Source organism: Chlorocebus sabaeus, chromosome 24 (assembly GCF_047675955.1).
Source record: "Chlorocebus sabaeus isolate Y175 chromosome 24, mChlSab1.0.hap1, whole genome shotgun sequence".
Taxonomy (NCBI): Eukaryota; Metazoa; Chordata; class Mammalia; order Primates; family Cercopithecidae; genus Chlorocebus; species Chlorocebus sabaeus.
The window spans coordinates 7,362,724-7,386,551 of record NC_132927.1 but is presented as its reverse complement, the minus strand read 5'-3'; the positions used below and the strand labels follow the sequence as shown (position 1 = coordinate 7,386,551).

Here is a 23,828-nt window from a genome sequence, read left to right as displayed (position 1 = left end):
CACTGGCTATTTACAGGTGCCATAATTTTGCACTACAGCCTCAAACTCCTGGGCTCAAGTGATTCTCTTTTCTCAGTTTTCCTTGTAGCTGGGACTGCAGCATATACCACCTTGCCCAGCTCTGCAAGACGATTTTTAAAAGTTCTTGATTCAGATTTTCACATTGTTTTCTGGAAGTGTCATCGCAATTTACAGTCTAACAATGAGAAAGGATATGTTGTAATATCCTTGCCATCAAATATTTTTTCAAAACTTTGTTGCTTTATATTCTTTTTTATTTATCAAATATCAAACAAAATTATTTAAACTTTAAAAATAAATCATACGTCTGCTTTAAATGTAATTAAGTTTTTATTCGAAAAATGAAACGTTTTATTCTTAAGTGAAGGAAATTGAGTTGTGAGAGTATCTCTACTCAGACATAATCTAATACAAAAATTAAACTTTGTAGTCATGAAAAAGTAGGGGTATATAGTGAAGTTGATTACTATATTTTCTGCATGAACATTTACATATAGTTATACAAAAGCTCTTAATAATAATTATTTCTTCACAGTCGACCAGCAGTTGCATTAATTCGAAAGTTAATAGCTGTACTAGAATCTATTGAACGCCTACCTCTCCATTTGTATGATACACCAGGATCCACATATAACCTCCAGGTAACCATAAAAAATGTAGTAGCTAGTATTGCTGAATGCATCTAGGAACAGTGTGACACTTTTCTTTAAAAAAATTATTTTCTTTCACGCGGATTAAAATAAAAATGATTCACTTAATCTTTAAAGATTTTAGCTTATATGCCATTTGATTGATCTTAATGACTTGAAATCTGTTTTGTTTGATCAAATCACTGGGAAAGGATGCATTTATTCATTTAATATTTGTTAAAAGAATTATATTTCGTAGATCATAAGTGGCAAAAGATTATATCAGTGGAAAAAGCTGAGAAAAGGGTTCCTCTTATTCTACCATTATGAGTCAGTTCTGTCTTAGTCCATTTGGGCTGCTGTAACAAAATTCCTGCGAACTTAATAAACAAATTAATTGCTCACAATTCTGGCAGCAGGGAAGTCCAAGATCAAGATGCCAGCAGATTTGGTGTCTGGTGAGGGCCTATTCCTCTTACATGGAACCTTCTAGCTGTGTCCTCACGTGGTAGAAGGGATGAACAAGATCTCTCAGGCTTCTTTTAAAAGGACACTAATCCCATTCATGAGGGCAGAGCCCTCCCAAAAGTTCCGCCGTCCAACATCACTGCACTGGGGATTAAGTTTTAACATGTGAATTTTGCGGGGACACAGACATTCAGACCATGGCAAGTCCCTTCCTTATCTCTATATTGTAAACATAAGAAAAAACATCAAGATATTTTAAGCACAATTTTTTTCAGGTCTTTCTTGATGTCAGTGGTTAGAGTCAGATTGCCCAAGTCTTCACTAGTCCTTTCAGCCACATGGTTTCATAGCCTGTTTCTTTTCCTTCCCTCCTCTTCCCCATATATATATATCTGTATATAATATGTAACTTCCTATTTACATTCTCATTCATTCAATTATTCTTTTCTTTAGTAGCTGGGATCTAGAGGCAAACAAACAATACATTTTACTAATATCCTAGCCCAGAACTTTTATCACTTTTTTTTGTGGATTTCTTAAGAGTTTCCTAGCAAGGCCTTCTGCTTTGAATTTTGTTCTGCATTCTACTGCATGGAATAGTTTCTTTTAAATAATAGCCTTTAATGAGTGAGTGAGGATCTATATATGCCAAAGCAATGCAAAGCTAACAAAACTTGCCATACCTCTGAGAACCCAGTACTGTTATCAGTGCCAGCAGACTCCCATACTGGAGTGCTTATCTAGGGAGTTTTACAGTGCAGTAGTTGCACCTGATAGTCTATATGTAAAAGATGTAGAGGGTTACTTTGTGTTTTGTTTCAGACAGAATAACAGGGGTAAGGGGGACTGTTTGGTCCATCGTTTTTAAGCTTTGTTTCTGGTAAGTGGATGAGTTGGAGATAAGTCTCAAAGACAGTGCACCAATGCCTTTTATTATGCATTTTTCACTTCAGGAGATTGTGCAAGATCCAAAGAGAGGAAGGCCAGGAATGTGCTCTCTGGTAATTTTGCTGTCTAAAACTACCAAAATGCACATATAAATCTTTAATTGTTTTTATAGGAATTAGTTAAGATTTATACAGAAATGAAACTACCTAAAATTGCTAGTCCTGTGCTTGTTGCTTACTAAAATGTATTGTATTAAAAACTATTTTGCATCTCTTAAAGTTTATTAGCCTTTGATCATACAGGTTGAGTATACTTTATCCAAAATGCTTGGAACGAGAAGTGTTTTGGATTTTGTAATATTTGTATTATACTTACCGATTCAGCATTCCTAGTCCAAAATCTGAAATGCTCCAGTGAACATTCCTTTGAGCATCATGTCAGTGCTCAGAAAGTTTCAGATTTTGGAGCTTTTCAAGATTCCAGATTTTGAGATTAGGAATACTTATCCTGTAGAATATATTCTAGCAGAGTAAGCCAATTAGCTACTTTTCAAAAACTTACCTGGAAAATTGTGAGTTATAAGTCACTTTGGTTAAAAAGTTTTATAAGTTTGTTTAAATTGTTGTGTATTTGAAGTTGTTTAGAAATTCTAGGAAGTTAACTTTATCTTTTTCTTGATAGCCACTGTAACTTACTCAGTGGCCTTTTTATAAAAGAATCTTTTCCTGTAGTGTTGTTTTTTGGAGTGCAGTGTCATGATCTTGGCTCGCTGCACCCTCTGTGTCCCAGGCTCAGTTGATCCTCCCACCTTAGCCTCCCCAATACTTGGAACTACAGGCATGCATGCCCGGCTAATTTTTTGTTTGTTTGTTTTAATATGTAGAGATGAGGTCTCACTGTGTTGCCCAGGCTGGTCTTGAACTCCTAGGCACAAGCAATTGATCCTCTTGCCTCAGACTCCCAAAGTGCTAGGATTACAGGTCTGAACCACCATGCCTGGCCTAAAGAATGTTAAATAGGCTGGGCGTGGTGTCTCACGCCTGTAAACCCAGCAGTTTGGGAGGCCGGGGTGGGCGGATCACCTGAGGTCAGGAGTTTGAGACCAGCCTGGCCAACATAGTGAAACCTGTCTCTACTAAGAATGCAAAAATTAACCAGGGTGGTGGCATGCGCCTGTAATCCCAGCTACTTGGGTGGCTGAGGTAGGAGAATCGCTTGAAGCCGGGAGGCAGAGGTTGCAGTAAGCCAAGATCAATCCACTGCACTCTAGCCTGGGCAACAGGAGCGAGACTCCATCTCAAAAAAAAGAAAAAAAAAGGAATCTTTAATAGAAAACAGACATTTGTTCATAGTTCCATTATGTTTATACTTCATACATCGCAGTTGTTTTAGGGTATATCATTTTTTACAACTCTGAGACAAAAACCAAGACGTTTTCCAAAGTATTTTGATCGTTTTTGTGTAGATACTTACAAGGAGATTACGATTTCGGTTGGAACGTGCACCTGGTGAAACTGCATTGATTGACAGGACTGGCAGAATGTTGAAGATGGAACCTTTGGCTACAGTTGAATCTCTGGAACAGTACCTTTTGAAAATGGTGAGTTTCTGGCAAGGGCATGGTGAAATAGGCATTCTGAGCTGTGGTTTAGCCTTTTAGAACAGTAATTTGGGAAGTATATATCCAGAGTTATGGTAATACAGTTTGGCCCAGTAATTCCATTTTAGAACTGATTTCTACGTGAAGATGTTTATTATAATTTTGTAATATTGAAATACTAAACAAAAACCTTAATTCAAATCAATGAATTAATGTTAGATAATTCATATTAAAAATTTAAATTTAATTGACAATTGTGTATAATTATTTCTGTTAATTTGAATATCATATAGCCATAAAAATACATAAAGACTAATGATAATGGAAAAATGTTTTTGTACAGTATGATCAAGAATTTGTTTTATCCTATCCATTGGAATAATAAACTAAAGAAATACTCTGTGATTATTAATAGCGAGGTGCTTTGGTTGTGGGACTTTTTATTTTTCTTTATATTTTTTGCATATTTTTAAATGAGCATTTGTGTTTTTTTGTTTGTTTTTTGTTGTTGTTGTTGTTTTGTTTTGAGACAGAGTCTCACTCTGTTGCCAGGCTGGAGTGCAGTGGCACAATCTCGGCTCACTGCAACCTCTGCCTCCCAGGTTCAAGTGATTCTCCTGTCTCAGCCTCCCGAGTAACTGGGACTACAGGCGCCCGCCACCATGCTTGGCTAATTTTTGTGTTTTTAGTAGAGACGGGGTTTCACCATTTTGGCCAGGATGGTCTCCATCTCTTGACCTCATGATCCTCCCGCCTCCCAAAGTGCTGGGATTATAGGTGTGAGCCACCGCACCCAGCCTAAATGAGCATTTGTGATAATAAAAGAAAACAATTCACATTAAAGAGATAGGAAAAAAGTAGGTAACATGCTTGAAAACAGCATTATTAAGGTGACTGTCTTTCATATTTTCTTTGGTTTAGGTAGCAAAACAGTGGTATGATTTTGACCGATCTTCATTTGTTTTTGTTCGAAAATTAAGAGAAGGACAAAATTTTATATTTCGGCACCAGCATGATTTTGATGAAAATGGAATCATTTACTGGATTGGAACAAATGCAAAGTAAGTCAGTCATTCTACTTTAAGCTGGAGTGACCATATTCACTTGGTAAAAGAATTCTAGGAAGTAGAATAAAATTGTTAACACTCTGAATATTCTGTGGTTTAAGGAAATTTGACTTGTAGGTAGAAGTTAAGATTATCCAAATTACTTTTTATGAGGAAAAAAATGTCTAAATTGCTAATTCTAGAATTGTACTTAATATACTTTTATATTTAAAACCTTCTGCAAATGCAATTATCTTAACATTGTTATTTGCTAATTTTTCTTTATTTTTGTATAGAACTGCTTATGAATGGGTAAATCCGGCTGCCTATGGACTTGTAGTAGTAACGTCATCAGAAGGAAGAAATCTACCTTATGGCCGCTTAGAAGACATACTAAGTCGTGATAATTCAGCTTTAAATTGTCATAGCAATGATGATAAGAATGCCTGGTTTGCCATAGATCTGGGTCTCTGGGTGATACCATCAGCATATACACTTCGTCATGCTCGTGGTTATGGAAGGTCTGCACTGAGAAATTGGGTTTTCCAGGTATCCAAAGATGGACAGAACTGGACTTCTTTGTATACCCATGTTGATGACTGCAGTCTCAATGAACCAGGGTTAGTTGAGGAGTCTTTGCAAATTGGAAAACTCACTAAAGAGCTTTGTTTATTTTTATAATTTTATACTCTAGAGCTCTCTTCTTTGTAAAATATTGAAGCAAAATTTTCCTTCTAAAAACAAATCACTTGATACTTCAGGCATTAAAAGTTTGAAACTTTACTAAAACTTTGTCAAAAGGTTTAGATTAAATAGTAGAAAACTGAGCTGAGTATTTTACACTGGATCTTAGCCAAAAGGCTGAAAAGCTATGAATATTTTAAAAATTGGTGTATAGCTTTATATATACATACACACACACACACACACACACACACAGCACACTAATGGACACAAGTGAAATAAGCTTTCCATCAACTCTCCATATAATCACGTAATACTTTGGAATGTTCAACATATTAGCAGTGGCTATTGCTGGTTGTAGAATTAAGGCTGACTTAAAATGTTTTTATTTTTATCTATCCTTAAATTTTATGTATTGAATTAGTTTTTAAAAGACAAGTCAGTAACTTCTAAAATATTAGTTATACTAAATTTTATTTATACATTTTGGCACATATCAAGGAGTAGATTATGTACTTAAATTGCTTTTGGCATTTGATATGGTATGAGAGGAGCTTCTTAACATTAGGATTAATAGTTTTTACTATTAACATTAATTTACATCAACATTAAATGATGTTTTTACCCCTTTTTCTTGCTTTAAAGACAAAATATTAATGCGTTATTTAAAAGTTTGCAAAAAATGTTTTTAAATCCTTTTTTCCATCATAAGAGAATTTCTCCTACTCTTTGTAAACTTTTTTTTTTCTTTTTTCTTTTTTGTGTGTGAAGAGAATGGGGTCTTGTTATGTTGGCTGCTTTCTAACTCCTGGCCTCAAGTGATTCCCCTCACCTCAGCCACCCAAGTAGCTGAGACAACAGGGGCACACCACTGCACCCATCGTTTTGTCTTTTATCTTTGAATTATATTAATCATAAATCATTAATGTTATGAGTCAAATCAATAGCGTACATTTAAAGGTTTCATTTTTAACTTGTTTTCTTGACTACTTTTTTTCCCTTGATTTCTTGATTCTTGTAATGAACTGTTGAGTGAATATGAAAGTTAGTGTATTTTTTCTACAGGTCTCTGTTATATAAAAAATCTTCCCCATCTTGAATTTCTTTTTCATCTGTTTTAAAATATTACATAATTTTTTCTCTAACATATTAACAGGTCAACTGCAACTTGGCCTCTTGATCCACCAAAGGATGAGAAACAAGGGTGGAGACATGTGAGAATTAAACAGATGGGGAAAAATGCCAGTGGACAGACACACTACCTCTCACTATCTGGATTTGAACTTTATGGCACTGTAAATGGAGTATGTGAAGATCAGCTAGGTAAAGAGATGATAGGAGACTTTTCTAACTTACTGAAACAATTACTTTTGTAAAAAGTGTTTTGGTTTTTATTTCTCCAATTTCTGCCTAACAGGGAAAGCAGCTAAAGAAGCAGAAGCTAATCTTAGACGGCAGAGACGTCTAGTACGCTCCCAGGTTCTGAAATACATGGTTCCAGGAGCTCGTGTTATCAGAGGTTTGGATTGGAAATGGCGAGATCAGGATGGCAGCCCACAGGGAGAAGGCACTGTCACAGGAGAACTGCACAATGGTGAGTAGGTGCTCAGCACATTTGTGTAGAAAATGGGTAGTTAAGTTTTTTCTTATGTCTTTCAAGATAATTTATAAATTGCATAAATGTATGAGCACTGTTTAGAAGAACTGTTGATATCACATTGTAAATGGAAAAAAATGTAAAGAAAATAAGGGAAAATTTTAAGTTCTTGGGCTTTGACTAGAAACTTGTAATATTTTGGGAGTAATCAAGCCTAGTGTAAGTTGAGTATCTTCAAGATACACTTCTGGTTTTTTTCCCTCTAGTTTATTTTCAAGCTTACTGTGAGTTTTATTTTAACTTCTTATGCTTTTCTTTATCTTGTTAGTGTCACAGGAATCACGCAATAATTTTTATGGTATCATAAATCATGTAGAAGAAAAAGGATTAGCATTTTTACTTAACTATTTTTTAATAAAGCATGGAACAAAATGCATCGTCTCTTTATCTGTTAGTAGATTATTATTGTTTCAAAATGTTTCTCAGCCTACCTGCTTTTTTGGGAGGAGTTTATCATGTTTTGTAAATATTGCTGTGTGAATCGAGTTTCTTTGATGCTGCAAAGTTTAGCAAAGTCATCCACTTATTGCTATTAACTTCAAAGCAATTATAGTGGCAAATTGTTTTCTTCAAACTATAAGGTTGATTTATTAGCAGATAATTTGCCTAAACATCAGTGGGTTTGTTTTCATCAATTTTGTATCAGTTTTTAGCATTAAAAAAAGTAAAATGTTTATATTCTCAACTTACACCACATTTGGTTTTTTTTTTTTTTTTTTTTGAGAGAGAGTCTTGCTTTTGTTCCCTGGAGTGCAATGATGTGATATCGGCTCACTGCAACCTCTGCCTCCCGGGTTCAAGCGATTCTCTTGCCTCAGTCTCCCAACTAGCTAGGATTACAAGCATGCGCCACCATGCCCGGCTAATTTTGTATTTTTAGTAGAGACGGGGTTTCTCCCTGTTGGTCAGGCTGGTCTCGATCTCCTGACCTCAGGTGATCCACCCGCCTCGGCCTCCCAAAGTGCTGGGATTACAGGCATGAGCCACCACGCCCAGCAACTTACACCACATATTTAAAGAGCTAGAATAAATGTGACAGTACTTAGGAGAATGACTGACATTTAATTTCATGTGTTATGTGGTAAAGACATTTATTTATTCAAATAAACCCTTTGATTATATTGCTTTTAAGATTCTATTTCTTGGATTATTTTACTGCCAGATGTTTTTATGTAGTATCAGGCCCTAATTGCAAATCATTTTAATCATACAGGTTTACAGTGACCTAAAATTCATAAATGCCAGTAATAGTTGAGACATCAGTAGTACCATTCAACTCAGAAATTTCAAATTTTCTTGTTTTTTGGGCATCTTGATGATACTTATTAAAAAGTCATTATTCTATTTCCTGTAATTGTTTTGGCCTTGATGTATGTGACTTGAGAAGAAGAGGCTAGTTAGAGGTGTGTGAATGCAGTTCTTTTTTCTCGGGATGGAGTCAACTGAAGCAATTGCATAGGGAAATTAGAATATATTTTTTTCCCCCGAGATACAATGGCACAACAGTTTTAATACAACCACCAATCTTCACAAAATAATTTTATTTTATTTTATTTTATTTTATTTTATTTTATTTTATTTTTTTTGAGGCGGAGTCTTGCTCTGTCGCCCAGGCTGGAGTGCAGTGGCACTATCTTGGCTCACTGCAAGCTCCGCCTCCTGGGTTCACGCCATTCTCCTGCCTCAGCCTCCCGAGTAGCTGGGACTACAGGCGCCTGCCACCACGCCCGGCTAATTTTTTTGTATTTTTAGTAGAGATGGGGTTTCACCGTGTTAGCCAGGATGGTCTCGATCTCCTGACCTCGTGATCCACCCACCTCGGCCTCCCAAAGTGCTGGGATTACAGGCTTGAGCCACCGCGCCCAGCCACAAAATAATTTTAATACTTTGTGCCTGGACTAGCAGCATCTTGCACTGTGATATTCCTATACATACATAAGCATTTTATTGAAGTACAAATGTTAAAAGCAGAGTAACTTAAGCAATTGCCTATACAAAGGTAAATAGACACTGTAGGTTATTTTTCTTCTTGATTCATTTTTGCTGCATAGTAAGTTGCAATTACATTTCAGTATAATGTTACTGATCTATAAAATACATTTGAACTGTGAGGTATGGCACCTCCTTATGAGAGAGTGCTCACATGTAAATCTGAATATTTTGAGTGTTTTTTTTGTTTGTTTGTTTTATTTTGTTTTATCTGCCACAGATGGGAAAAACAGAAATCATGTAGCCTAGAAATTTCAGGGTTTAGCATTCAAGAAAGGCCTATTTTTGCTGATCTGACAAATGTAGAAATTTAGTTTTGGCTAATCAACATGGCCGTTCCCATCAAGTTATGCCTTTAAGTCTCTATGTCAGAGAGGGTTCTTAGCTTTCAAATACTTAAGCCAACCATTTCTAATGATGGCTAGTCATTACTGACTCTATTTTTTTTGTCTATCTTTTGGGCATAGAAGGAGTTGAGAGAGTATGTTTTTTGGGCCAATTAATACAATACAAAAGTTACTTTTATTTGAGACTGGGCTATGTTTTTGAACCTTCTTCTTTTCTCACACATTTCTGTGTAGCAGAAGAGATAGTTAAATGTTGGTTCTTCAGAGATTATTTCAGCATACAGAAAACAATAGAGGCAATTGAAAAATCTCATCTAAGCTACTTATGTAGATTTGGGGCAGTCACTTTTCCTTTCAAAGAACACATATGCAGATAATCCCCACAGGTAATTCAATATTATTTCCCTCTGAGTGCCAGCATAAACATATGAACTTGGTGTATGTGTGGGTGGGCATCTGGGTATGTGGATGGGTGTGTATGTGAGCTTGGGCCCCTTTTATGTATGGGTAAGAACTTTATAAAGGCTTGTTATAGTTTTAAAAAAATGTTTTTTGTGTCTTATGTTTTCCCCTGAAATAGTTAGCTTATAACACTAAAATAAGATTGTAAAATTTATATTAATTTTCTTTTAATAGACAATTTTTTTTTTTTTTGCTTTTGGAGATTCATTACCTTTTTTAAAAAAGAATGTTATTTTTCAACTACAAGTAAATATATAAATTGAATATCATTATGCTCATTAATTCTGTACATGTTAGTAGCTTTAGCAGATAGTTTCTAATAAAAGAGCTCAGTATGCTCTTTAAATTTTTTTTTAGAATTTTCTGTGCTTATTCAAATTTATTGAACTTAATTATTTAACATAAGAGAACCAAGGAACCACTGAACTTTGAGAACACAACCGAAATGCTAACTTTAGTATTTTATTTGAGCTAGTGACCTAAAATTTCTGTGGTAATATATGAATATTTTGAGAGGTTAGCCAAAATTAATGGTAAGAAATTAATGGTAAGCTAGCACGTTTTTCTAGACAGAAAATTTGACTACACATAATTATACTTAGCAATTTAAAAACTTTTACCTAGATTGTGTTTACTTGCAGAAGTGGCAGTATTTTACCACATATTTCAATCTTTTAAAATTTCTTAAACAGTTCTTCCATTTAAGAACTTAACCAAGCCAGGTGCAGTGGCTCACATCTGTAATCCCAGCTACTCAAGAGGCTGAGGTGGGAGGATCATTTAAGCCCAGGAGTTCAAGATTAGCATGGGCAACGCAAGACCTCATCTCTAAAAATCAAATAATTTTAAAAATGAAAAACAACCCAGTAGATTTAAACATGACCTTTACATTGCTTTTAAATGTCATAGACTGAACAGTTCAGAAATAAGGGAAATAAAAGGAAGAATTTTAAACATTTCCTGGAAACCCTTGTATACAGTACATATTTCTTGTCCTTAAAATATTTTTATCATGAAAGTTAAATATTATAGACTTTCAGTTAACTAGTCATATAGTCAAATAATTGAGTCCAAAAATTTACATATATTTTAGTTGGCAGACCTTGATTGACTAGAAATTCATAAAAGGACAGCACTGATGAAAAGCTGATCCCATATTGTGGAGCTACTGTCTGACACGCTCCTATCTGCTTTCTGCTGGGTCTCACAAACTCCTGTCCCTTTCCAGGCTGGATTGATGTCACCTGGGATGCTGGTGGCTCAAACTCTTACCGTATGGGCGCAGAAGGAAAATTTGACCTCAAGCTTGCACCAGGGTACGACCCTGATACAGTGGCATCACCCAAACCTGTTTCATCCACTGTTTCAGGCACAACGCAATCATGGAGCAGCTTGGTGAAAAACAACTGTCCAGACAAGACATCTGCTGCTGCAGGCTCCTCAAGTAGAAAAGGAAGCAGCAGTTCTGTGTGTAGCGTGGCCAGTAGCAGCGACATCAGCTTGGGTTCGACCAAAACGGAACGGAGATCAGAAATTGTAATGGAACACAGTATAGTTTCAGGAGCTGATGTCCATGAACCAATTGTTGTTCTTTCATCTGCTGAAAACGTCCCTCAAACAGAAGTAGGGTCGTCTTCCAGTGCAAGCACCAGCACCTTAACAGCGGAGACGGGAAGTGAAAATGCTGAAAGGAAGTTAGGCCCCGATAGTTCTGTTCGTACTCCTGGGGAGTCTAGTGCAATATCCATGGGAATTGTCAGTGTTAGTTCTCCTGATGTTAGTTCAGTATCTGAATTAACTAATAAAGAAGCAGCTTCACAACGACCTCTTAGCTCTTCAGCAAGTAACAGACTGTCAGTGAGTTCTTTGTTGGCTGCTGGGGCCCCTATGAGCTCTAGTGCAAGTGTACCTAACCTGTCCTCAAGAGAAACATCTAGCTTGGAGAGTTTTGTAAGGAGAGTGGCAAACATAGCACGGACTAATGCCACGAACAACATGAATCTAAGCCGAAGCAGCAGTGATAACAACACTAATACTTTGGGGAGGAATGTGATGAGCACAGCAAGTAAGTGAGCTTTTCCTTCTGGAACCAATGCTTTTTCCACTTGGAGGGATGCAAAGTAGGGTCTCTTGTTCTGGCTGCAGTTTTTAACTAGGTCATTAACCATATTAGATAAAGCTACATCAAATTTAGCACTTCAGGAATATGAAGTTAAGTTCTCTAGAATCATAATATTTTCAGAATTCAGATTAGGTGTGATAAAGAACCTCTTATTCTAGAAGGATAAAACAATACTTCTGATTTTCACTCCTTTATGATACATCATTAAGCAAAGTTGCATGAGGAAATAGATGACTATTAAATGTTATCATAGTGCAGTGAAACCAAAGCATGTAAGTATAGCTTTTATTTAGACTCTACATTGATCTTAGCTTCTGAAAGGTAAATTCCAATTTAAGCTGCTAACAGGTCAAAATAATTCCCTTGGAAAATACATTGGGAATTATTTCATTGCTTGTTTCATTTCTTTAAAAAAGTTAGGCATAATATTTAAAAATATAATAGTGCTATAAAAAGAATTTTTAGTTGGATTTCAGTTGGGTTCCCAAAGTTGTTGCTTTTCAGGAACCATTTTATTATTAGTGTGTTTTATGACCTCACTCTTTAAAAAATATAAAACTTGGTTTTTCTAAGGTTTCTATAGTCTCACCTATTTGTACTGATTTGCTTCATTTTTGTCTTTAGCTTCTCCTCTTATGGGTGCTCAGAGTTTCCCTAATTTGACCACACCTGGTACTACATCAACAGTGACTATGTCAACGTCCAGTGTTACTAGCAGCAGCAATGTAGCTACAGCAACAACAGTTTTATCAGTTGGTCAGTCATTGAGTAATACTTTAACCACCAGCCTCACATCAACTTCCAGTGAGAGTGACACAGGTCAGGAAGCAGAATATTCCTTATATGGTAAGTTATAATTTAAAATTGAAGTATTTAGATACTTAAATAATGATACTTTTATTATGTTTTCTCCTGATATTTTAAACTTTTGTTTAAAGAGAATTATTCTCTCTTCTTATAAATATGGAATCTTTGGGCCAGGCGCAGTAGCTCACGCTTGTAATCCCAGCACTTTGGGAGGTTGAGGCAGGTGGATGACGAGGTCAGGAGTTCGAAACCAGCCTGGCCAACATGGTGAAACCCTGTCTCTACTAAAAATACAAAAAAAATAGCTGGACGTGGTGGTGGTTGCCTGTAATCCCAGCTACTCGGGAGGCTGAGGCAGGAGAATTGCTTGAACCTGGGAGGTGGGGGTTGCAGTGAGCCAAGATCGCGCCACTGCACTCCAGCCTGGGCGACAGAGCAAGACTCCGTCTCAAAAAAAAATTACCTGGTCAGATGTGGTGGCTCGCGCCTATAATCCCAGCACTTTGGGACACCAAGGTGGGAGGATCACTTGAGGCTCAGGAACTCAAGACTAGTCTGGGCAACATAGACCCCCCATCTTTACCACCCCTACACCCCCAAAATTAGCCAGGTGTGATGTCGTGCTACTCAGAAGGCTGAGGTGTGAGGATTACTTGAGCTCTGAAGTTCAGGACCACACTGAACTGTGATCATGCCACTGTACTCCAACCTCAGTGACAGGGCTAGACCCTGTCTCTGAAAAAATATTTTTTAAAAAAATTGCAGTTATCTGATTATACATAAAGTAGATCTAGGGACTTTATGTGTCTTTTTTTTTTTTTTTTTTTTTTGCCTTTTGTCACAAAAAAGTTTTAATGGAAGAATCATAAAGTGATTTGACACTCATTACTGAGAGAAGAACTGTAATAGATTCATAAGGTTTGTAAAATGATATTCCTTGTATGCTGTTATCAAAGACTTTTGGAAATGATTCCTTAGTTAGGTAATGCATGATTCTTGCAAATTAAATTTTATTCAGAAAGTTCAGTAACAGCCTTATGGCTTCCATGTTGTAATCAAAGGGATGTATTTAATTCAGTTAAGATACAATCTGTGTTTCTATTTCTCTTATTTTATCTTATTAGAAAAATAATGCTCTGAATAGAAACTAGAAGAAAATTAAAATCGTCTAGTCCCCACCTACCAGAGACAACCACTGTTAATCATTTGATGTGTATCATTTGATGCATGATTTTGTTTTTTTAACAAAAAAGGATTATATCCTTTTCTGCCAGCTGTTTTCACTCAATACATTGTGAAAACATTTTCAAATGTCAAATATTTCACTGTATGATCATTTAATAAATTATCAATTTTTTATATTTAAGTTATAACTTTTTCGTTACCATAAACATCATTATGAAAGAACTTTCTTTTTTTTTTTTTTTTTTTTTTTTTTAGTAGAGACGGGGTTTCACCGTGTTGGCCAGGATGGTCTCGATCTCCTGACCTCATGATCCGCCCATCTCGGCCTCCCAAAGTGCTGGGATTACAGGCTTGAGCCACCGCGCCCAGCCATGAATGAACTTTCTTGTACTGTATTTTAGTATATTTCCTTAGGATAAATGCCTAAAATAATAATTACTGAATTGCTTTCCGAAACATTGCACTCCATCCCTATTGTTTTGGAATACCCTTTACCATATATCCTTGATCATATTGCCTGTTTTTCTTTAAAAAAAAATTGGGAGTAATTTTAAAGACAAAGTTTATATGAAGATACGTTTTTAAAGTGCTATTTTGTGTATACCCCCTTTTTTAATGTTTTCTTCATTTTTGTGAGAATATAGCCTCTCCTAATTCATAGCAAGAATTTGATATGATGTTCCAAAGTTTTAAGAAAGTCATTATATTTCTGTTTCCGCTTTTCTTATCAAACAAGTGTGTAGCAAAATGGTGATTATTACACCAAAGTGTTATAAATTGATTGCATAAGCTGTTTTCTGATTTATTATTTCTCATGGTGGCCCTGTGCCCCTCTCTACTCATTTGTTATTATGTTAACTTCAAGCATTAGTTCTTGGTCATGGGAAGTTAAAGATGATCGTGGGGAGGGAAGAGTAAACTGGCAGGGCGCTGTGGCTTACGCCTGTAATCCTAGCTCTTTGAGAGGCTGAAGTGGGCATACTGCCTGAGGTCAGGAGTGTGAGGCCAGCCTGGGCAACATGGCGAAACCCTCTTTACTAAAGTACAAAAAATTAGCCAGGTGTGGTGGCCCACGCCTACAGTCCTAACTGCATAGGAGGCTAAGGCACCAGAATCATTTGAACCTGGGAGGCAGAGGTTGCATTGAGCCAAGATTGTGCCATTTGCATTCCAGCCTGGGTGACAGAGCAAGACTCTGTCTCCAAAAAAAAAAAAAGTTAGAACTACTGATTGACTTTTAAATTTTGTTGTTAGGTTTGACCAGCCTTAAAAAAATTTATTGTTGGCCGTGTGCAGTGGCTCATGCCTATAATCCCAGCACTTTGGGAGGCCGAGATGGGCAGATCACAAGGTCAGGAGTTTGAGACCAGCCTGGCCAATATGGTGAAACCCCGTCTCTACTAAAAATACAAAAACTAGCCGGGTATGGTGGTGGGCGCCTGTAGACCCAGCTACTTGGGAGGCTGAGGCAGGAGAATCTCTTGAACACGGAAGGCGGAGGTTGCAGTGAGCCAAGATTGTGCCATTGTACTCCAGCCTGGGGGACAGTGTGAGACTCTGTCTCAAAAAAAAATTTATTGTGAGGTGATGAAAAAAAATTTAATGCAATTTTTATTTTAGATTCAGGGAATACGTGTGCAGGTTTGTTATAGGGCTATATTGCGTGATGCTGAGGTTTGGACTTATATTGATCTTGTCACTCAAATAGTGAACATAGTACCTAATAGGAAGTTTTTCAGTCCTTGCCCACTCCTGATTCCTTTTGGAGTCACTAGTGTCTACTGTTCCTATCTTGATGTTCATGTGTACCCAAGGTTTAGCTTCTACTTATAAGTGAGAACATATGATAGAAGATTTCTTTTTTATATTGTTAAAGCTGGTAGACACTTTAAGACTGCTGGGGTGAAGGATCAGAGTAACATCAGTTTATACCATCTGTATATGCCGTGCAAACTTTTACTGTGTTTTGTGGTTTTTCTCTTACCACAGGCACGAATACCATACCATGTTGTGTTTTGAGAGACATTTCATTCTATGATGTGGTCACATGTGTGAAATATAGAGCTTTTTAATGCTGGTGAAAAAGGGAAGATGAGAAAGAAAAAATGGACATCAGTCAGTTGTAACATATCAGAGATAGAATTTCAATATATGAAGTTAGATTATGTTCCTTAAAAGATAAATCAGAGTGGAATAGATTTATTTTGTGTATCACCACATCATACCAGTTCCTAAATTGCAGGTGGCTCCTTACAAGTGTTAAAGGGTAACATATTTTATCAAATTTAAGGTGCTTTTGATTGTAAGACACACCAATTTTTTTATATTGCTAAGGTTAAAAATGTTGCAATTTAATTCTGACTTGCCATTGTTTGTAAGATACATTCTGATTTCAAAGCATTACAATGTTTTAAAAATGTAGACCTTTCAACCTGAGAAAGTTGATTACAAAAAAAAAAAGTGTTCCCTTAGAAACTAATTAAATATAATGGCAGACTTCTTCTACTGGCCATCCAGTAAAAGGCACTGAATATTTAGTCCTGTGTAATTATTGGACTAAAAACTAATTGGTTCAGTGGTCTGTAAGTTTCTGAGTAACTATAAATTGTCTTCTGGATGTTCTTTAGCAATATAAAGTATTTTGTTTTTTATCCTTTGTGCCGTTCTGATATTATATTTGACTATTTTTTCCAGATCCAGTAAAAACTTCTGTTTTAATCCGTTTAGTCCTCTTTTTTTCAGTTTTTATGAAGAACAGTTTGTCAGCATCTTCATTTATGCAGGACAATGTAATTTGACCCAGTCTCCATTGAAGGCAAGAGATTCTAAGAAGGAAGGAGATTAAAGTGATTCAAGTTATTTTGAACCTCCTTATGTGCTAGATAATATGGATAATATGAAAGATGCCACATACATTATTCCATAGTAAATAGGCATTATCTTAAGTAGTCATTGTTTTTGAGTAACCTACCAGATCAGTGTCTCTCCCTGTGAGCTTCATGGGAACTCAGACCGTGTCTTTTTTGTTTGCAACTTTATATACCTCGTGCCTAACACTGTGCTTGGCACATAGTATTTGTTCGAGGAATGAATAACTCCAAAGTGTTCTCTTTTCTACCATGTTCTGCTTCCTGGGACTTATTCAGAGAATGATGATAGGGGTTTCTTTGGGTTTTGTTTTTGTTTTTGGTTTTGAGACGGAATCTCACACTGTCGCCCAGGCTGGTGTAAAGGTTTATTTTTTGGTGGTTGTTTTTTAAATAGTCCAAATGGTTATCCTTTTATATTATGATTTTGTAATTCAGGTTTAGTTTATTGCTGTCCTTTATCCCCTTTTTTTCATGGTTGTGTCTGTACACATCTTGTATGTGGTGGCAGAACGCAACACTTGTCCCTTTTGAACTTTCGTTTTGTAAAAACTTAAAATGCAAAGTTCCTTTGTTACACTTTCTTAATTGTATTGACATAAGGTTGTGGATTTTGTTTTCAAGATTTCCTTGATAGCTGCCGTGCCAGTACTCTGTTGGCTGAGCTCGATGATGATGAGGACTTACCTGAGCCAGATGAAGAAGATGATGAGAATGAAGATGACAATCAGGAGGACCAAGAATACGAGGAGGTTATGGTAGAGACAGTACCCCATTGTCTTCACAAAGATAGGTTGTTAATAGTTGAAATGAAGAAAGGAAAAGCTAAGTCATAATCAAACTTCAAAGCAAGGAAATGTGGCAACAGTATAAAAAATGTGGTTAAGAAAGGCAGTTTTAATCTGAGCATTTATGATTCTCCACTTAAAGAAAATAAATTGGTTATATTTTAAAAATTATAGAATGTCACATGATGTTTTAACAGGCTTAAAAGTATGTGAAATTAGGCTGGGTATAGGACTCATGCCTGTCGTCCCACACTTTGACACTTGTAGTGTTGGCTACTTGGGAGGCTGAGGGAGAAAATCACTTGAGTCCAGGAGTTCCAGGCTGCAGTGAGCTGTAGTTGTGTCACTGGACTCCAGCCTGAGTCACAGAATCTCACACATACACGCACACGTGCTCACGCGTGCACGCACACACACGCAGTGTATGAACTTTGCCAGTGCAGTGACTCGTGCTGCAGTGAGCTATAATTGGGTCACTGCACTCCAGCCTGAGCCACAGAATGACACACACACACACACACACACACACACACACGTGTATGAACTTAGTGCAGTGGCTCGTGCTGCAGTGAGCTATAATTGCATCACTGCACTCCAACCTGAGCCACAGAATCTCTCACACTGACACACACATGCACATGCACACACGTGTATGAACTTACTCAGTGCAGTGGCTCGTGCTGCAGTGAGCTATAATTGGGTCACTGCACTCCAGCCTGAGCCACAGAATGAGACCCTGATGCACGCACAGAGAGAGAGAGAGAGAATGAACTTAGCCAGTGCAGTGGCTCGTGCTTGTAATCCCAGCTACTCAAGAGGCTGACGTGGCCCAGGAGTTTGTTTTTTAGTACCTATGGTTTTGCAAGCAGGGTCCATCTGTTTTCTCATTAGTTGTCATATGAAGGAATGAAGTAGAGGCATAAAAAAAATAATTTGCCCTCATCATCAGAGTTAAGTGGAAGAGTGAGGACCCAAGCCTAGGCAGTGTGATCCAGAACTCTCAATACTTAACCACTAGGATTGTATTCTAATTGAAAGTTATGCCTAAAAAATACCCTTTATTGTAACTAACTGTATGTTTAAAATTTCTCTTTATAAAATGTTACTAGATTTCAAAAAAATTGATAAGTTGAGTTTTAATGGGGTAAAGAAATTTTAAAAATGCTTTTAGTGTATGGTTGCTAAGAAAACGCAATACTTCTTATGAAGGAGGTTAGTATAAAATGCATGATGAATTTAAAACATTGAACTCATAACTTTTCTGAAGTTGGCTAATGAAAAAGTTTTCAGTGACACTTTCGTTAATAGGGGTTAATATATTCAGGTCATGGCTGAAAGGGGGCATATATGGGTCAAATAATTAGACATATATCTCTTGGGATTGTTTTATTTTAGATTCTGAGACGCCCATCCCTGCAGCGTCGAGCTGGCTCCCGCTCTGATGTAACGCATCATGCTGTTACCTCGCAACTACCACAGGTTCCTGCTGGAGCAGGGAGCCGACCTATTGGGGAGCAGGTAATACCTTCGTGTTTATCTCCCTAACGTATGTATATTTTTCCCTTTCATAGTAAGGCACCAACCTAAATGCCTACAAAAATGTGCAGTGTGGAAAAGGTAAGAAGAGGGAGCTATCAAACAGTTACACAAAGAAACTTCCCCTACTGGTTGGGTTTCATATTCCATATAGAATCCATGATTGCTGTGACATAATGCATGCAGGAGCTTAATGCTTGAAACCCCTTTACCTTGCTTTGGGTAATAGTAAACATATATTAAAATGGTTAATATACAGTATCTAAGATTTGTAGTTATAGTAGCAGTAGTAGAGGTAGTAGTAGATGTAGTAGTAGTAGTTTATTAATAGCTAACACTTAATGATCACTAATTAAGTGCTAGAGTTGTTTCTGTTTTTGAGACACGATTTTGCTTCATTGCCCAGGCTGTTCTTGAACTCTTGGACTCAAGCTTGCCTGCCTTAGCATGAGCCATTGCCTGGCTGGCATAGTTCTTAATACTTTATGCATATTAGCTAATTCTTTCCAACAGCCTTTTTAGGGTTATTATTAGCTCTAATTTTCAGATGAAGTAATTGCTAAAAGTCATACATATAATAGTAGTTTTGGTTCCAGGATGCAAACCCAAACATTCTGGAACCAGAGCTGTCAGATGTCAGTTTGTTTCAGTTAAGTGTTTAAACCAAACTGTGGATGTGCACATATGTGCTTACATGCTATCTGCCTCATAGTAATTTAAAGCAACTCCCCAGCATTTTATTTGGTATGTAAGTAATTCAGTACAAAATGTAATTTACATTTTAAAAGCCAACTTATTTTAAAATAATTATAAGTTCATAGGAGGTTGCAAAAATCCTTGAGAGGTCTTATGTACTCTTTACCTAATTTTTCCCATTGGCTAGTTTCATATTACCTAATTTTAGTACAGTAACAAAACCAGGAAGTTGACGATGTTTGTGAATGGTTATCCTTTTTTTTTTTTTTGAGACAGAGTCTCACTGTGTCTCCTAGGATGGAGTGCAGAGTGCAGTGGCACGATCTTGGTTCACTGCAACCTCTGCCTCCCGGGTTCAAGCGATCCTCCTGCCTCAGCCTCCCGAGTAGCTGGGATTACAGGTGCCTGCCACTATGCCCAGCTAATTTTTTATATTTTTGGTAGAGATGGGTTTCACCATGGTGGCCAGTCTGGTCTTGAACTCCTGACCTCATGATTCGCCTGCCTCGGCCTCCCAAAGTGCTGGGATTGCAGGCTTGAGCCACCGCACCCGTCCTGTGAATGGTTATCATTTGGTGAAATGTGTAGATTTGTATAACCATCATGGATGCAACTTACTTTGGGTAAACTGAAATGATTAAGAAATGTGTGTATCTATACATGTTTAGGTTAGCTCATTTTGGGTTTAAGAAATACGGCTAAGGAAATGCAGTAGTTATAAAGAACTAACACATTGCTTTTGTAAGAATGAAATTTTGCATCTTATGATGTTTGTGTGTGAAATTTTATTTTGATAGGAAGAAGAAGAGTACGAAACTAAAGGAGGACGCCGGAGAACATGGGATGATGATTATGTGCTAAAGAGACAATTTTCTGCATTGGTTCCTGCTTTTGATCCTAGACCTGGTCGTACTAATGTCCAACAGACAACTGATCTAGAAATACCACCCCCAGGTACAGGATGTTTTGGTTTTATGATTTATATTTTGAAAAGTAAGGTGCTGCTTGTGTATGCACGTTATTAAAAATTTTTTTTTAGTTTTGTGTATACAGGTTATAAAAAAATTTTAGTCAGCCACACATTCTTTAAAAAGTACAGGTTTTTTTAAAGGAGCAAATTACAAATTATTTCAAATTTTAAAAAACAACGTGTGTTTTGTATTTGTTCAATTTTTAAGGCAAAGTCCCACTGAAAGGTGGGAAATTCTTACTGTATTTTCTACTGGATCAAAATTCCTAAGGATTTATTCGTCTCAATTTTGACAGGCTCTCCAGTGGTTACAGTTATGCCCTCTAGAGTCAGTTGGTCTGGGTGACAACCTTGTCCCTTACAACTCGTATTTTAGAGTGTAGTAGGCATACTAATTACTCCCCAAAAACATTCAGGTTCTAACCTGTGGAACTTATGATATATTATCAAAGCAGACAAAAGAGACTTTGCAGATGTAATTAGGGATCTTGAGAAGGGGAGATTATCCTGGATCATCCAAGTGGACACAGTGTAATCACAAGAGGCAGGAGTCAGAGAAGAACACGTGACTAAGGAAACAGGAGTCAGAGTGACGACGAGCAATGAGCCAAGGAATGTGGGCAGCCCCTAGATGCTAGAAAAGGCAAGGAAACATTCTTCTCTAGAGACTCTAGAAAGAATGAAGCCCTGCAAATCCATTTTAGACATTCGACCTCTAGAACTATGAGATAATAAATTTGTGGTAGTTTTTTGTTTTTTTTTCTTGAGATAGAGTCTTGTTTTGTCACCCAGGCTGGAGTGCAGTGGCACAGCCTTGGCTCACTGCACCCTCCACCTCCCAGGTTCAAACGATTCACCTGCCTCAGCCTCCCGAGTAGCTGGGATTACAGGCGCGCACCACCATGCCCAGCTAATTTTTGTATTTTTGGTAGAGACGGGGTTTCACCACGTTGGCCAGGCTGGTCTCGAACTCCTGACCTCAAGTGATCCACCCACCTCAGCCTCCCAAAGTGCTGGGATTACAGGCGTCAGCCACCGTGCCTGGCAAGTTTGTGTTGTTTTAAACCACCCAATTTGTGGTAATATTTTATAGCAGCAGTAGGAAACGGATACATTGGGTAAGTCACCAAAACTATCTAAGCTTGAATTTCTTCATCTCTTACATGAGAGACTAAAGGTCCCTGTTGGACAAGGTAGTTAAAAAGCTTAAATGAAGTAAGGTATGTAAAGTGCTTAGTGTGCTGCCTGATGTGTGCCTCAATAAATGTCAGCTATTATAATCAGTAAATTATCCTTAACAAAGATTTAAATTGACGATTAAGCGAGGAGGGTTGACCACGGTGGCTCACGCCTGTAATCCCAGCAGTTTGGGAGGCTGAGGCGGGCAGATCACGAGGTGAGGAGTTCAAGACCAGCCTGACCAACATGATGAAATGCCGTCTATACTTAAAAATACAAACATTAGCCGGGCTTGGTGGCGCACGCCTGTAATCCTAGCTACTCAGGAGGCTGAGGCAGGAGGAATTGCTTGAACCCGGAGTCAGAGGTTGCAGTGAGCCGAGATCATGCCACTGCACTCCAGCCTGGGTGGTGACAGAGTGAGACTCTGTCTCAAAAAAAAAAAAAAAGACACCTGTATTAAATATGAAAGTAAGTATACTCTGTAGTATAAATGTTCTTTGGGGAGGATAGATAGACTGAATCAAGGTGTTTGTTCTAAGGGTCCTTCAAAAAGGAGAATCTTGTTTCTTTGGATCTCAGAGAAAAAAAAATTAATTATAAAAAAGGAAAACATATTCTAGAGAGTATAAATAGGCACAAACTTTTTGTAGAGCTCTCTACCAGTATATTTTGTATCTTCTGAGAATGTGTTTTTGCCTATGGTAATTTTAAATACTAGCTCTGTATCCCGTTTTGTACACATAGGTGACTGCAGAAGTATTTATATTTTCAAAAAATTGGAAATGACCTTAATTATGTCCAGTAACAAGGATATGCCTCTGTTTAGGTACAGTGGGATACTGTGCAGTGAAAGAAATAATATTTTAGAGGACGATCATGATAATGAAGAAAACATTCACGAGCTAATAAAAAATGAGAGCATTCTCCAAATACATGATGAAACTAATTATATTTGTGTGTGTATATGTGTTTACCTCATGATGCAGTTATTCAGTGTGATAAAAGGTTGACACGTCATTGGCCCAGAATGTGTGGTTTTCTCTGAGTATGGATAGTTTTCTCATTTATATAAAAAAAAAATTTTTTTGAGACAGAGTCTCGTTCTGTCACCCAGGCTAGAGTGCAGGGGTGTGATCTCAGCTCACTGTAACCTCCACTCCCAGGTTCAAGTGATTCTCCTGCCTCAACCTCCTGAGTAGCTGGGACTACAGGCGGGCACCACCATGTCCAGCTAATTTTTGCATTTTTGGTAGAGACGGGGTTCACTACGTTGCCTAGGCTTGTCTCAAACTCCTGACCTCAAGTGACCTACCCACCTCGACCTCCCAAAGTGTTGGGATTACAGGCATGAGCCACCGCTCTTGACCTCTTTATAAAATTAAAATGTTTCCTAAGTATTCATACAGTTAGTATTATTTTCATATAAAAATGAGAGAGCTCTCTATCATACACATGTATTCTCTAGCACTCTTTCAGTAACATAGGTGTAATTATTCCCATTAAAAAGAAACGGAAAACAGGCTGGGCACAGTGGCTCATGCCTGTAGTAATCCCAGCACTTTAGGAGGCTGAGGAGGGTGGATCACTTGAGATCAGGAGTTCGAGACCAGCCTGGACAACGTGGTGAAATCCCACCATCTTTACTAAAAATACAAAAATTAGCCAGATGTGGTGGTGAGCACCTATAATCCCAGCTACTCGGGAGGCTGACGCAGGAGAATTGCTTAAACCTGGGAGGCGGAGGTTGCAGTGAGCTGAGATCGTGCCACTGCACGCCAGCCTGGGCAACAGAGCAAGACTCCATCTCAAAAGAAAAAAAAAAGAAACAGAAAACAAAAATGTCAAGGCCTAGAGTCTTAAGTAGCTGACATCCTTTAGCTAATG

General features: G+C 37.5%; 1 protein-coding gene across 6 annotated transcripts in view; it reads left to right on the top strand.

Moving 5' to 3' along the window:
- Window positions 1-23,828, top strand: part of HECTD1 (HECT domain E3 ubiquitin protein ligase 1) — a 107,614-nt gene that overhangs the window by 66,522 nt on the left and 17,264 nt on the right. For 3 of the 6 annotated variants that reach the window (XM_073010875.1, XM_073010879.1, XM_073010874.1), the window contains exons 19-29: window positions 557-662; window positions 3,472-3,606; window positions 4,528-4,667; window positions 4,949-5,272; window positions 6,493-6,659; window positions 6,754-6,930; window positions 11,020-11,856; window positions 12,538-12,759; window positions 17,397-17,530; window positions 18,956-19,078; window positions 20,590-20,746. In XM_073010875.1, coding sequence (XP_072866976.1) covers window positions 557-662; window positions 3,472-3,606; window positions 4,528-4,667; window positions 4,949-5,272; window positions 6,493-6,659; window positions 6,754-6,930; window positions 11,020-11,856; window positions 12,538-12,759; window positions 17,397-17,530; window positions 18,956-19,078; window positions 20,590-20,746 — 2,522 coding nt within the window. The remainder of the gene's footprint in view (window positions 1-556; window positions 663-3,471; window positions 3,607-4,527; window positions 4,668-4,948; window positions 5,273-6,492; window positions 6,660-6,753; window positions 6,931-11,019; window positions 11,857-12,537; window positions 12,760-17,396; window positions 17,531-18,955; window positions 19,079-20,589; window positions 20,747-23,828) is intronic. The other 3 variants (XM_073010878.1, XM_073010876.1, XM_073010880.1) reach the window with 3 other exon arrangements.